Source organism: Lycorma delicatula, chromosome 12 (assembly GCF_047948215.1).
Source record: "Lycorma delicatula isolate Av1 chromosome 12, ASM4794821v1, whole genome shotgun sequence".
Classification (NCBI taxonomy): domain Eukaryota; kingdom Metazoa; phylum Arthropoda; class Insecta; order Hemiptera; family Fulgoridae; genus Lycorma; species Lycorma delicatula.
Genome location: NC_134466.1, coordinates 2,868,173 through 2,882,444, shown reverse-complemented (window position 1 = coordinate 2,882,444; position 14,272 = coordinate 2,868,173). Strand labels below are relative to the sequence as shown.

General features: G+C 32.2%; 2 protein-coding genes across 2 annotated transcripts in view; both read left to right on the top strand.

Moving 5' to 3' along the window:
* Nucleotides 1–14,272, top strand: part of LOC142333334 (dynein axonemal heavy chain 10-like) — a 363,654-nt gene that overhangs the window by 33,016 nt on the left and 316,366 nt on the right. The window lies entirely within an intron of this gene.
* LOC142333394 (methionine aminopeptidase 2-like) overlaps nucleotides 1–14,272 on the top strand; it is a 29,631-nt gene that overhangs the window by 6,129 nt on the left and 9,230 nt on the right. Inside the window, exons 3-7 of the mRNA XM_075380427.1 lie at nucleotides 1,821–1,951; nucleotides 6,873–6,979; nucleotides 8,242–8,336; nucleotides 10,653–10,794; nucleotides 12,979–13,153. Coding sequence (XP_075236542.1) covers nucleotides 1,821–1,951; nucleotides 6,873–6,979; nucleotides 8,242–8,336; nucleotides 10,653–10,794; nucleotides 12,979–13,153 — 650 coding nt within the window. The remainder of the gene's footprint in view (nucleotides 1–1,820; nucleotides 1,952–6,872; nucleotides 6,980–8,241; nucleotides 8,337–10,652; nucleotides 10,795–12,978; nucleotides 13,154–14,272) is intronic.

The following is a 14,272-nucleotide window of genomic DNA, read 5'->3' as shown; positions in this document are numbered from 1 at the left end:
CACAACACAAACACCTTTCAAAACCAGTCTTCAAAGAAACCCTGCCATATTTTGTTGGAAATCTGGACACACTCATCACCTCAAGCCCTTAGGAAGTTTTTATCGCTTGTAATGCAAAATGCCTCCCAGGCAAATGCCTGGAACATTCCTTTTTTTTTCTTTTAGCTGTGAATTGAATATCTATACGTTTCTTATGTTATAATAGGTAAATTCAATAAAATTACTTCATGTTTTACAATTTTTCACAGTAATTTCCACAACACAAACACCTTTCAAAACCAGTCTTCAAAGAAACCCTGCCATATTTTGTTGGAAATCTGGACACACTCATCACCTCAAGCCCTTAGGAAGTTTTTATCGCTTGTAATGCAAAATGCCTCCCAGGCAAATGCCTGGAACATTCCTTTTTTTTTCTTTTAGCTGTGAATTGAATATCTATACGTTTCTTATGTTATAATAGGTAAATTCAATAAAATTACTTCATTTTTTACAATTTTTCACAGTAATTTCCACAACACAAACACCTTTCAAAACCAGTCTTCAAAGAAACCCTGCCATATTTTGTTGGAAATCTGGACACACTCATCACCTCAAGCCCTTAGGAAGTTTTTATCGCTTGTAATGCAAAATGCCTCCCTTTCAGTCTGTTCTTCACCTGGAAAAAAAAGTCAAGACACGTAGAGCAAAGTCAGGACTGTAGGGAGGGTGCTGTGACAGTTGACAGTTTTTTCTGGTGCTGGCCACAATCTTTAGACCAATGTGCTGGAGCGTTATCGAGATGAAAACCATTTATTCATGTTGAGTTTCGGTGCAGCTTCTTGAGAGCTTAGATTATTTTAGGCAAGTATTATTCAGTATACCGCTTCTCTGTGACTATCTTCTGATTTTCCAGTGTAACATTCTAAAAGTTTTTCCACATTAAAACATACGGCCACCATTCTCTTCTAAACCGATCTGGATTTTTGAATAGTTAAGGGGGCTCCTCATCTTAGAACACTCGCACTTTGCTTTGAGCCGGGGTCAGGACATTACAATAGTACAGCCAAGTTTCTTCACCGATCACAATACTGTTTATATAGGGAGTTTTCCCATTTTCAAACTTTTTTAGCATTTCACAGCACCGTGAAATATGACATGCCATCTGATTGTCATCAAGTAATGCGGCACCCAAAGGATACAAAGCTTTCTAACTTGAAGGTGATCTCATATAATAGCACGAACTGCTGCTGCATTAATCCTCAAGGACACCTCTATTTGGTGGTAGGTCACATGGCTGTCCGTCTCAAGAAGTTTTCATACTGCAGCAATGTTACCCTTAGTCACAGTTGAAGGTGACCGACCCGACCTTGGAGCATCCTCAAGGCCAAAATTTCCTCTTTGAAATGCCGGTACCACCGAAATATTATCGATGGGGACAGTCCTCTCCAAGTACAGGAGTCATTTCCTCTAAACAGTGATCATCACTTAAGCCGCATGCAAAATTGCGCAGTATTCAGTTTTTAACCGTTGACAACATGACTGCGTCTTTTCACTAACAATTAAAAAGCAGATCACACAGGTAGTGACTAGAATGGCTACAGTGCAGGATGGGTTGGGAGCTGCCTAAATGTGCGCTAACTTGTGATAACGGATACCTGTGATGATCTATTATCGTCTATTATCGCAAAACCTTTCTAGCGTCTTTAATTTGTATGAGTGCATTCAGAGAATTGAATCTCCATTTTATCATACGGTACTGTACCATTTTAATAAAACTTGTTATATGTTTTTATGTAGTTTTTTTTTTATTTTTTAATCAAATTATATTTTATTATTTTTAGACTCGACAATATATCCAACGATGGGTAAAATCAGGAATGACAATGATAGACATTTGTGAAGAGCTGGAGAAGACTTCTCGTGCATTGATTGGAGAAAATGGGTTGAAAGCTGGATTGGCTTTTCCTACTGGGTAAGTACAGGATTTTTTTAAAATCAATTCTATTTTACATTTTCATTCTATAGCTTGTTGCTTACATTGTTAAAAGTTAAAAATTCATACTTTGTAGAGTACTCTTCATACTCTTTGTAGAGTTAAAGTTGCACCAGTTTTTCAGAAGCTGATTTTGTATATTGATATAAACAAAAAAAAAAAGGTTTCTAAATACAGATGTCCTGAAATAACCTTTGCTTTTTGTTATGACTACTTAAATATATCAAACTGATTTTTACTCATAAGAATAAAGTACTCTGTTTTGTTGGGGCAAATTTGGTGATTTTATGTGTTTTTTGTTCTGAAAAATTGATAAAATATATCTCATACTATATAGAGTGTAGTTTTTGAGAAAACTGTTGTAATGGCCAAAAATCTGCTCTTTTTGATTCGCTGTAAAAATTAAATTGTCAATAAACAAATGAAAATTTCTAATAAAATTTATAGAGAATTTAATTGTAGGAAATAAAGAGAATAGAAAAAAAAATGTTTAAAACTTATTGTCCAGTGTTTTATTAAGATGAGCAAAAGACTTTGATTTAATGAATTTATTCTCCAGACAACAGGCCTAATTGTCATTATTTGTGATAGCTGAATTTTATAGTGTATGAATAATCCAAAGTTTGACTGGGATTCACCCAAAACCTTCTGAATAAAAGGCAGAAATGCTGACGCTAAATAAAAATCTTTGTAATCAATTTAAATTGACAAATTATTTTATGATTTTTTTTTTTTTTTTAGAAAATGTGAAAAATAAAGTAAATATAGTTTGAAAAAAAAATTTTTTAATGCTAAATAACTAACCACAAATACTTAAAAGATGGTTTTAGCAAGTATTTAACAAATTGATTTAAATTTGTTGTATTAATTTTTAAATAATTTTTCAGGTACAAATATCAAACATTATTTAAATTTATTTAACGTAAAAAAATTGGTGTTTTATTGTATGTAAACCCTAAAACATAAAATGTTTTAGGGTTTACAATAACTTGATTAAATTGTCGGTAAACAAGAAGTTTGTAGAAAATTTAATTCTGAGGAAATTTATTTTATAGTTGGATTGATTATGAAAAAGAGTTTAAGAAATTTGACTTTTATTTATTAAAAACAAAACAGACCAAAATGTGACAGAAAAATATTGTAATGTCATTTTAAACTGAAACAAAGATCATTTTGATACTGGAAAATGTCTTAGAAACAAAATCAGTCATTTATGTTTACTCTTTCTTATCTTCCAATACTCTTTCATTTTCCTGGAAAAATCCCTTTTCCGTTCCTCTGTCCAAACCATCCCAGTTTTCCTTTTTAGGCTTTTCTGCAAATTTAACACCGGGCAAGTTGTTATAATTTCCAGATCCTGTCCTGATATCTTGCAGTGCAATGCCTGCTTCTTTGACGTCTTGAAGCACCTCAGTGAGCCACACCGGTTGCGTTTTTAGCTTTAGCGATCTTTCCAAGAGTCGTTTACTTTTCCTTGATTCCTCCAAACGCAAGAGGTGGCCGAAGAATTTTATTTTCTTCTTTCTTATTTTTTCTGTAATTGGTGTAACGACCTCATAGATTTTATGGTTCAGGAGTAATCTCCACTTTCCTTTCACCAAATATACCCCGCCGATACAGGTCCTTACGATTCTTTATTCTATTTTGGCTAATTTTTCAGTTCTCGATGCTATCTTGATTTGACCCGGTGTTTCACACTCGTACATTACTACCAGTTTGATCACCGTACTATAGTGTCTTATCTTGGCTTGTTTGGAGATGCATTTCTTGTTATAGTTGTTTCGTGTGACCACTTGTGCCATTGCTAGTCTGCGTGCTCTTTCTTGCCAGGCTATTTTCTCGTTTAGATTCCATGTGATGGATTCACCTAAATATTTAAATTTTGATACTATTTTAATTCTGCGACCGTTGATTTCCAAATGTTTCCGCTGTGTCTTTCTAGTGAACATCGCTTCTGTCTTCTCGTACGAGATCTTAAGTTCAATTTTCGCTGCGATAGAGACCAATGATTCTATCTGGTGTTCAGCCTCTTCCTATGTTTCTGCAAGGAACGCTAGATCGTTGTTAAATTTACTTCCAATTTTTACTTTCTCTGGATTTTGTTCGTACCAATGTCGCATGATGTATTCTAATGCGCAATTAAACAGTAATGGTAACAATCCGTCCCCTTGCCTGAGACCAGTCTTTGTGTCAAAAGGTTCCGATATCTCCCCCCTGAACTTCACCTTCGACCGGGTGCCCGTCATCATCAGCTCCAACATTTTCACCAGTTTTGGGTGCAGCCCAAAATTCCTCAGAATTCTAAGCACAGATGGTCTATGGATACTGTCATATATCTGAAATCCCCAAATGTAATGATGATTAAGCCCTTGCGTCGCAACTTGTACATATCCATAATTAGTTTTAAGGTGATAATTTGTTCTGCACAACTTCTCCAGGGTCTGAATCCTTCCTGATATTCTCCTAATTCTTTCTCCAGTTGATCCTTTATACGGTTATAAAGTATTCTAGAGAAGATCTTGTACATACAATCTAATAGGAAGATCCCCTGTATAGTTGTTTGGATCCATCTTATCGCCTTTCTTGAATAAGAGGTGGATGATTGCTGTTGACCAGTGTTCTGGAAGTCTCTCGCTGTTCCAAATTTTAGTAAGTTCCCTTTGCAATATCTCTAAGATATGTTAGGTGCAGCGTATTTCTAAAATCAATTTTGTTTTAAATAAATAAATCAATAGCTTAAATTTCATTATTAAGCTATTAAAAATATTAAGAAATGAAGATTCATTATATAATTTAAATTAAGAATTAAATAGAAAAAATAAGTAGAGATTTTTTATTTTTACGTTGATAATATTAACAGCCGATCAGTAAATGAAATTTCTTTATTACATTTGAATAGATTTGTGTGCTTTCAGAATTAAAGAAAAATACTGTATTCACATATCACTTCTTTTGATTATATCTGCATATTCAAATTAATATGCCAACATAATTTTTGTTTACTGTTGTGATGGAAATATGCTAGTTGGACATTGTGAATATCAAGAAAGATTCCATTATAGATGGATTCCAAATCTGAAAACTCTATGAAACCTCAAATTTGCTCCTTAATTTAACTTCCAATGGCTTTATTTTTACCCTTTGAGTAGAAGAAATGTTTTGCGAGCTGTAATTAAAAATTGAAGCATTTCTAAACACATGTTATGTATTTTTATTTTCATTGTAAAACAGTCCCATATTGAAACATTCAAAATTGAAACTACTTGCCAAAAAAAAAAAAAACAGAAAAAATATTTTTTAGAGGAGGGGAATAAATTTTAAGAAAACTTTTTCCAAAAATATACATACATAGGTTTAACAAATTTGCTAAGGAAAGCTTTTTCTTAATCTAAAATCATCCAATAGAGGTTAAAATAAAAAAAATAAAATGTTCTAAAAACTTCCATGCATTTTAGGAATATAATTTTTAAAAATACAGAGGTTTCTTGGTAGTACTATGTACGAAGTGTAAACTTTCGAAAATATTTTGAATCATATTTAGATCAAAGTGAGATGGAGCAAAATAAAAAACATGTATTAAGAGGTGGGGGTTGATTTTTGAAAAATATATTTTGAATATATGCAATGTATTTTTCATATCTAAATGTATTTGTCAAAGTAAAATTTTTTCTAAGAAAAAAAATCGGTGTGGTCAGTTCCTGAGATATAATGCCAAAAGCAGTGCGATACATATGCTTTTTTTGGTCTAGATATACTAACTAGTTGGACCCTAAAATGTAAAAGTTTTCAACAAAAATCTGATACCTCATTTTTGACATGATCACCATACTTTACCTTTAATATAGCTACTCTACTTGTATTCATTCTAACTATATTCACTGAGAAAGTAAAACATTCTAATAAATGGAATATACATATATGTATAGGTATTTCATTCTAATTGCTCTAGGCGATTTTCTTGTGAACTATGTATAATACAAAAAAATGACCTAAACAAAAGTTACTCAGATTGGAAGGGGACACCTCAGGAGGTGACCTTGAATTTGACTTTAAACTTGACCTTAACTTTATTTCAAGGTTAACATGATTTTTTTCAAAATGGAATGACCCATTTTTGATCCCGCCAATCAAAAGACCAGAAAATTTTACATGGAAATATGTGGTCACATATATGACCTTGGAACTTTTTTGAAGATGATATGGCCCGACATCAGAGATAGTGTTTTATGAATGGTGGGTTCTTTTCACAGATATTTACTGTCACCGGTTTCTATGTTATGAAAAGAGGTGCTATCTGGTATTGTCTTGAATCAGCTAATTGTGTTAATCAAATACTGTATGTGATTGACCCCTAAACCAAATTTATGGCCGTATGACCATAAATTTGGTTACCCCATAAAAAAATTTCCTACATCATTTGTGTGACCACATATTCCAATGTATAATTTTCTGCTCTTTTCAGTGATGGGGTCAAACATAGGTCATTCTATAAGAAAAAATGTTGTTAACCTTGAATTAAGGTCAAATCCAAGGTCACCATGAGGTGTCCTCTATCCAATCTGAGTAACTTTTGTTTAGGTAAATTTTGTATTGTGCGTAGTTTACAAGAAAATCCCTGTGGCGATTAAAATGAAACATTCTATATATACACCAGCAAATTATGAAATTAAAAGCAAGCTCACTGTAGCTATTTATATATAACAAATACTGTTGTATATAATCTATTGATTTATTATCAGCAATTTAAATATTATACATTAGTCCTCACTATTATTTACATTATGCTGGAAATGTGGTAAGTGTTTGATTTAGTAAATGACAGATGGAAAATGTCTATTGGATAATGCTATTTTGTCTTTAAAGTAAAAAAAAAAAAAATTTGGGGTTTTTTTCTTTATAGGTGCTCACGAAATCATTGTGCTGCGCATTATACCCCTAATGCTGGTGATAAAACTGTTTTGGAGTACGATGATGTTACGAAGATTGATTTTGGAACACATATTAACGGTATTATTTAAATAAAATATAATTTTAAAATAGTAAATTGAATAAATCAATTTTATGCCTATTATGTAACAATCAAGCCGTAGGAAAGCATGATTTAGATCGGTATGATTCTCAGGTATTGGGATTTTCCTTAATTTAATACCGAATAAAATTTTGAGGTCTTTCATTTTTTATTAAAAAAAAAATATCAAGGTAATTTGATTGAGTAGTTTTGAAAGTATGTATTTAAAATATACTTTTTAAGATACGAGGGCTATTCAGAAAGTAAGGAATGTTTTGTAATTTTAAAAAAACCAAGTACAAGAAAAACTTTTTATTATATACATGTGAAAGAGGGACTAAAATACTACTTTTCAACATAATCACCATATAAATTCATGCGCTTAATAGCGGTGGACTAGGTTTGAAATTCATGTGTCATAGAATTCTGCCGCCTGTGATCTCAACCGCTCAGTGACGCACCCATCTTGCACAAAATTTATGGTAGCCTAGCTTCTGTGAAACAATTTCAAACAATAAAGTCTGTGAAAGTTGTGAGAAACATAGAGAAAGCTCAGTTATTGTTAAACGGCGGTTTTCACGAATCTTTTTGTCAACTTTAGAGACCAGATCGTCAGTCACAATGCTCGGACATCCACTCTTCTCTTTATCGTGAACGTTTGTTCGGCCATTTTTAAACTGAATGATCCACTCTTCTCTTTATCGTGAACCTTTGTTCGGCCATTTTTAAACTGAATGCACCACTTCCTGACAGAACTTTCACTTATTACATTGTTCCCATACACTTCACACAGTTCCCGATGAATTTCTATTGGTTTTAAGTTTTTTGCCGACAAAAAACAAATCGCAGACCGCACCTCACAATTGGCAGGATTTTCGATTGCAGCACACATTTCAAATTTGTATATAAAAAAAAAGGCCATGCGGAGATGTTCCCGTTGTCACGGCTGGACGCTGACTGAGGTGCCGAGCACGAGCACACCAATATATATGCGATTGGCGTGCACCTGGCGGCGTCAGGTGGAAACGTTCCTTACTTTCTGAATAGCCCTCGTATTTAAGAAACCAAAAATATATCTTCAAAGAGGTTATGAAGATATCAGCCATTTTAGCAAGGTTTTATTGTATTTATTTAATAAGTTTTGTTTTCGATAAAGTAATTTTTTTAAATGCGATTGCATAAAAATTTGAATGTTTTGGTTTCCATTTTTGTAGTATAATAAAAATAACAGAAGTCTATTATTATTTTTTTTTTTTTTAAGGTCGTATTATCGATTGTGCTTGGACTTTGTCATTCAACCCGAAATATGATAAATTGATTGAAGCCGTTAGAGATGCGACTAATACTGGCATCAAGGTAATATTTATTTCTTTTTAATTTTTACTTTCCCAGGAGTATACTTATATTTTATAATTATTGATTCTTTATACTATGTAATTGAGAAAATTTTCTCTAATCGGGTCAAATTTTTTACATCAGGATATTTGCAAACTTTAATATTTTATGTCCTCTAATAAAAAAAACAATTTTAGTATTGAAAGATTCTGGAGGGTTATATATATATTATTATTATTATGCTTTTACGGCCAACATGGGACCACTTAAGTCAATTTTAGTTGGATCTTTTCTGAGAAAGCGTGTTATTTTACTCTTCCGAGCTGCCCAGTATTTCTTCATCCGTTCAGATCTTGCTTTCTTTTCTTCATCCGTAAACACCCTCTTCGTTGTATTTTGTCGTTTGTCTGTCTTTTGTTTAAATCTAATGTTTTTGTCTTTTAGCTTTGTAATTTTTCCAATTTTATTCTGTAGGTCAGTCAGGGAAATTTCCAATTCTTTCATATCTTACTAATTTCTTTGATCCATCCTACTTCTAGCTTTTGGAACCAGAGCTTTTCAATGATATTTCTTGACAGTCTTGTTTCCGGTGTCCTTATGAGATGACCAAAGAAAGAGATTTTTTTTCCCCGCATAGTATCAGTAACAGGCTCTATTTCTCGATACACCACCTCATTTGGCACAATCCACCATCGGCCTTCTTTTTGGTGTTTTTTATTGATACACGTTCTGACAATTCTCCTCTCTATTTTCAGAATTTTTTCAATTCGGTTTTTCTGAGTGATTTTGAAAAGGCTCTCGCTTCCGTAGGTGACTTCTGGCTGTACTGCAGTTTTATAATGTTTAAGTTTTGTTTTAGAAAAAAGGGATTTTTTGTTATATGTTGACCAAGTTAATTTTTGGGATTTAATCATTTTATTTGTCCTGTTTTGCCATGTCACTTTTTCATTTAAATTATAAGTTATTATTTCCCCTAGATATTTAAATCGTTTTACTATTTTAATTTTCTGATTGTTTACCGTAATGTGCTCTATTACCAGAAGATCTATGGCCATTAGTTCAGTTTTTTCAAAAGAGATATGAAGCCCTATCTTTTGTGCTAGGTTTTGATTTGTGTTTTGGCTTCTTGAATATTATTTGCTAAAAGAGCGAGGTCATCTGCAAATCCTAGGCAATTTAGTGTGATGGAGTTTTTCTTAGTACCCATTTTTATATTTTTGGGATTTATTTCATACCATTTTCTCATGACAAATTCGAGGGCGCAGTTAAAAAGGAGTGGTGAGAGGCCATCTCCTTGCCTCAATCCAGTTTTTATGTAGAAGGGTTGAGAGAGTTCACCTCTGAATTTCACTCTGGACTGGGTATTGGTTAAAGTTAATTTTATCATGTTTACGAGTTTAAGGTGAAGGCCCAGGTTTCTCAGAATATTCAGCATGGATGGTCGGTGTATACAATCATAGGCCCTTTTAAAGTTGACGAAGGTGATTATTAGTTGTTTTTTCCGTCTTTTATATAAGTCCATCATAAGTTTTAGGGATATTATTTGCTCCGGGCAACCTCTCCATGGCCTAAATCCCCCTTGGTATTCCCCAAGTTCCAGTTCAAGTTGGTCTTTGCATCGGTTGTATATGATTCTCGACAGGATTTTGTATGTGCAATCCAGGAGAGATATGCCTCTAGTTTTCCGGATTAGTTTTATCCCCTTTTTTATGTAATGGATGAATGAGGGCTGTGGTCCAGTGTTCTGGAAGTTTTTCTTCGTTCCATATTTTCACGAGGCATAGACGTAGGGAAGTTTTGACTGAATAAACTGATGAGTGTTTCCAGAGTTCTGCGAAAAGCTGGTCTTCTCCGCTTGCTTTGTAGTTTTTTATTTCATTTAAGGCTGCGAGAACTTCTTGAATTGTTGGCTGGTTGATATTTACCGGTGAAGTTTTAACTGGAGTTTCAGTGTCAATCTCAAAATTTTCCTCTACAGAGCATTGTTTCCATTAATTTGCACTCCCTACATGTTCTTCATATTAGTTATTATACTCCTGCTATGTACTGAAATTGTGGATAATTATTAAACTATCCTTGTATATTCACTTAGCAGCAAATTTGTTAATATATATATTTTTTCCTTAAATTATAGTATTTTTTCAAATTTTTCTTTTTGTTTCGTTATCATTAAAGTTTCAAAGCAATGGAAGTAGACAGCATCTTCATCACAGTTATGTTATTTTTTCAAACTGCTGGTATAATAGTAGCAGTCTTTATAAGTTGTAATTTATTCCTTTAAAATTTAAAGTAATCCAGTTTCCATGATTAATTACATTATTTTCTGTTTTATTTTAGGCTGCTGGAATTGATGTTCAGTTATGTGAAGTGGGTGCTGCTGTACAGGAAGTTATGGAGTCATATGAAGTCGAATTGGATGGCAAAACATATCGTGTCAAATCGATTCGTAATCTCAATGGCCACTCCATTTCACCATATCGTTAGTATTTACATTATAGTTTTATTTTAGTTTTTTTTTTTTTTTATTATTTATTAAATGCCATTCGTTATTAGTACAGTTTATACTTTTTAATTCTATGTCATTGATGGTCATAGTAAATGTTAGCGGTGATAGTTTTTTACATTGCTAAAAATTACACCTTTGAAAGTTTACTGACCGTGCAGCAAAACTTTCTTGTGGTTTTTTGCACATTTAATGTTTCCAGCAAATGTTATTTGGAGATGAGCTGGGTGTTAAATTTTTATTGGAGATTGCATTTTTTTTGTTGTTGATTAGAATTGTTTTATTGTATCTGTAAAGAAAATATTAATAAAATTAAATGTAATTATCAAATATATTTTTTTACATTAATATAAAGCCACTTGTAAAAGATATTTTATGGGAAAAATTATTTTAAATAACTTAACAAAATTTTTGTAACTTGTAATGGTAAAAAAATTCACTTTTTTTTTAATTTTTTGAAGGAAAAAACCAAATATTTTAGCAAAAATACATATTCATCAATCATTTACAAACTGTAATTTCATTACACGCCCGGCTTTCATTGTGCTTGTTGCTGGAATTTATTCATTCGCTTGACTGTATAAGTCCCAATTACAGCTACGTGTGACCAGGATTTAAACCTATAATCTTCTGGAATGAATGACCGAGATGCTACTGCTTCACCATAGAGGTTGCCAGAAATAGTTTATTTATAAGTAGAAGGGCAACAGATTGTTGTGATCATTTATGATTATGATGTAATATTTATAATAATAATGTTATGCATGGGAAAACTGTGAGAGATAGATTAGTGTTGGATATTTGGATTGACTGTCATAAAATTCTTAAAAAAGAAGGCCAATTGAATTGCAAAATGATGATTTATAATGTTTTTGGATTGGAAAGAATTTTTGCTGATAAGATTAAAATTTTTATATTGTAGAATGTAACTGTCAGAAGTTCTTGGTGGAATGCCTAAAATAGCTTGAGGATGCTCGCTAAAGAGTTACTTTTCTTTATGTCAAAGCATGACGCTGTTTCACAAGTAAAAAATAAGGTTTTACTCATGTAGAACCAAACGAGGAATTTTTTACCAACTCCCTTTCAGCAGAGATTCAGATTAGAGTGTCTACTATCACTTCATCGAGATGACAACCAATTGGCTTTAATTACTAACTGTTGAAACCAATTCAAGAATGATGATAATAACTAATTTAGTAACCTGTTTAGGGAATAATGAAACAGATTCATTACAGGTACTGTAGTGAAAAATTAATCATTAAGTTTTTTTTGCCTGCATGAAGAACAAACCCTGAATAAATTTAGTATTTTATTGGTTTTTACTAAATTTTTTCAGCCATACATCTTTTTATTTAAAAAATTATTCAGTTTGTTGTTAAATGCTCAAAATTTTTTTTTATGTTAATTTTAAAACTCTTCAGTCATGATTTTTGATTTTATTACATTCACTTAAATACTGATTTTATGTACGATTAAAAAAATATTTTCTAAAAATTGGCAGGATTTTTATCTGAAGGGAAGAATATGAATGAATGATTTTTTCATTACGGTTAATTTTTTTTTTTGAAAATGTTTTAATAAAAACTAGGAAAGAGACATATATACTTTAACGAATTAATACTTGATGTGGCTGATGTACAATCATGAATCCGAAAAAAGAGGAGTACCAGAGGCAGTCAATGGTCAATCTCCCCCTTAATAATACAAAGGAATGTATTATTTCTTCAAGTTTTGGTATTATCAACTTAGAGAACATAGTGGGGGGTTTGTCAGGATTGTGTTCACAGAACTGATATGAGGAAGAATTGTTCAACGATAAGAGTAATGAGCGACGGTAAGAGAGGAACAATTTAACTGTTATCTTAATTTATACTATCTTTTACCCAGTGTTGCTTAATTAAACCAGTCACAAAATTATTAATTTTTGTATTAACTGAATGGTTTAGATGGATTTCTGATTAGATGAATATACTCAGTTTTATAAACCATTCAATTTAAGTTACATAATGAAATTTTTATTTGTAATGAAGAGAAGTAGAATTTTTATAAAATGACAGAATCAGAGAATCATAAATTGAGAGAGGAAAGAGAATGTTAGGAGTGGTTGAGATAAATGCTGTATTGGCCAAATAAATTATTTCTCTTTTATTTTTTATTTAGGTATCCATGCCGGTAAAACTGTTCCCATTGTGAAGGGTGGTGAAGCCACAGTAATGGAGGAAAATGAGTTTTACGCGATAGAAACTTTTGGCTCGACTGGACGTGGTCAAGTACATAACGATATGGATGTTTCACATTATATGAAAAACTTTGATGCCGGTTACATACCTTTAAGGTAATACTCTTAAAAATTTTTTTGTATAAATTTGATTAATTGTTAACATTTTTATTTTTCTGGCTGTGTAGTTATATTGTTTTGTATGGACTGATTTAGAAGATATTCAGCAATTATTTTTGTATAAGGGAAATCGATGCCGTTTAATTTTGATCACAGTCAGTGAAGGAGGAAGCAAGGGAGTAAAAATCTGGTTGCTGTATCTCAAAATTTCACTCTGTATAAATTTTTTACACTTTATATAAATATATACATATACTGAGTGATATTTTACTATGGAAACAGCTTTATACTGCACATCTTAGAAATACAGAGTGTCCCATATAAAACGCAATCCATCATCCATGAAATTTCAAAAGTCAAGCTTACTCCCCTACTCGTTACTGAAATGGACTCGTCCAACATCTGAACTTCGTGGCGACGCAGTAGAACACTACCGATAGTAACAACAATGCAATCATAACGATCAGTGTATTGCTAGTGACAAGATGGTGTTTTTGCTAGATGAACGGGTTTTCATTGTCGAGTCGTATTTCAGTACGAAATCAGCGGTCGCAGTGCAAGATTTATTTCGCCATAACTAGCCGGATAAACCGGCTTCTAACAAAACATTAGTATTAAGGTCAGTTGCAAAATTTAGAGAGACCGGTTCTGTTAATAACAAGGAACACAAAAGATCTGCGTCCGTATTGAATACTCAAAAAATACTTATCATTTTTCAACTCAAGTCACATTCTCAAACTGATTAGTTGATTTCATTACATTACTATTTCTCTTCAATTGTGCATTTGGGCAATTTCATTTAGTTCTGAGGGCCAGTATAAAATATCTATTATAAATATCTGATTTTTTTGCTTGATTCTGATTACATATCATTGATGTTTATTAATTTTGGTTTCAATGTATGGGTTTACAACTGCCATGGGTCATTCCATAATTCTTTACTTGCATGCTTGCATTCTCTAATGTTCTATTTAATTTTCTCAGGAAAGTTATGAAGCTCCGCTAGCTTTTTTTAAAGATTCTCATATCTCCAATTTTCATTTTAGATCATCAATATAATTTTTACTTTTTTTTACACTACCGATTTTATTTTAATCAATCTTCCTCTCATAATTT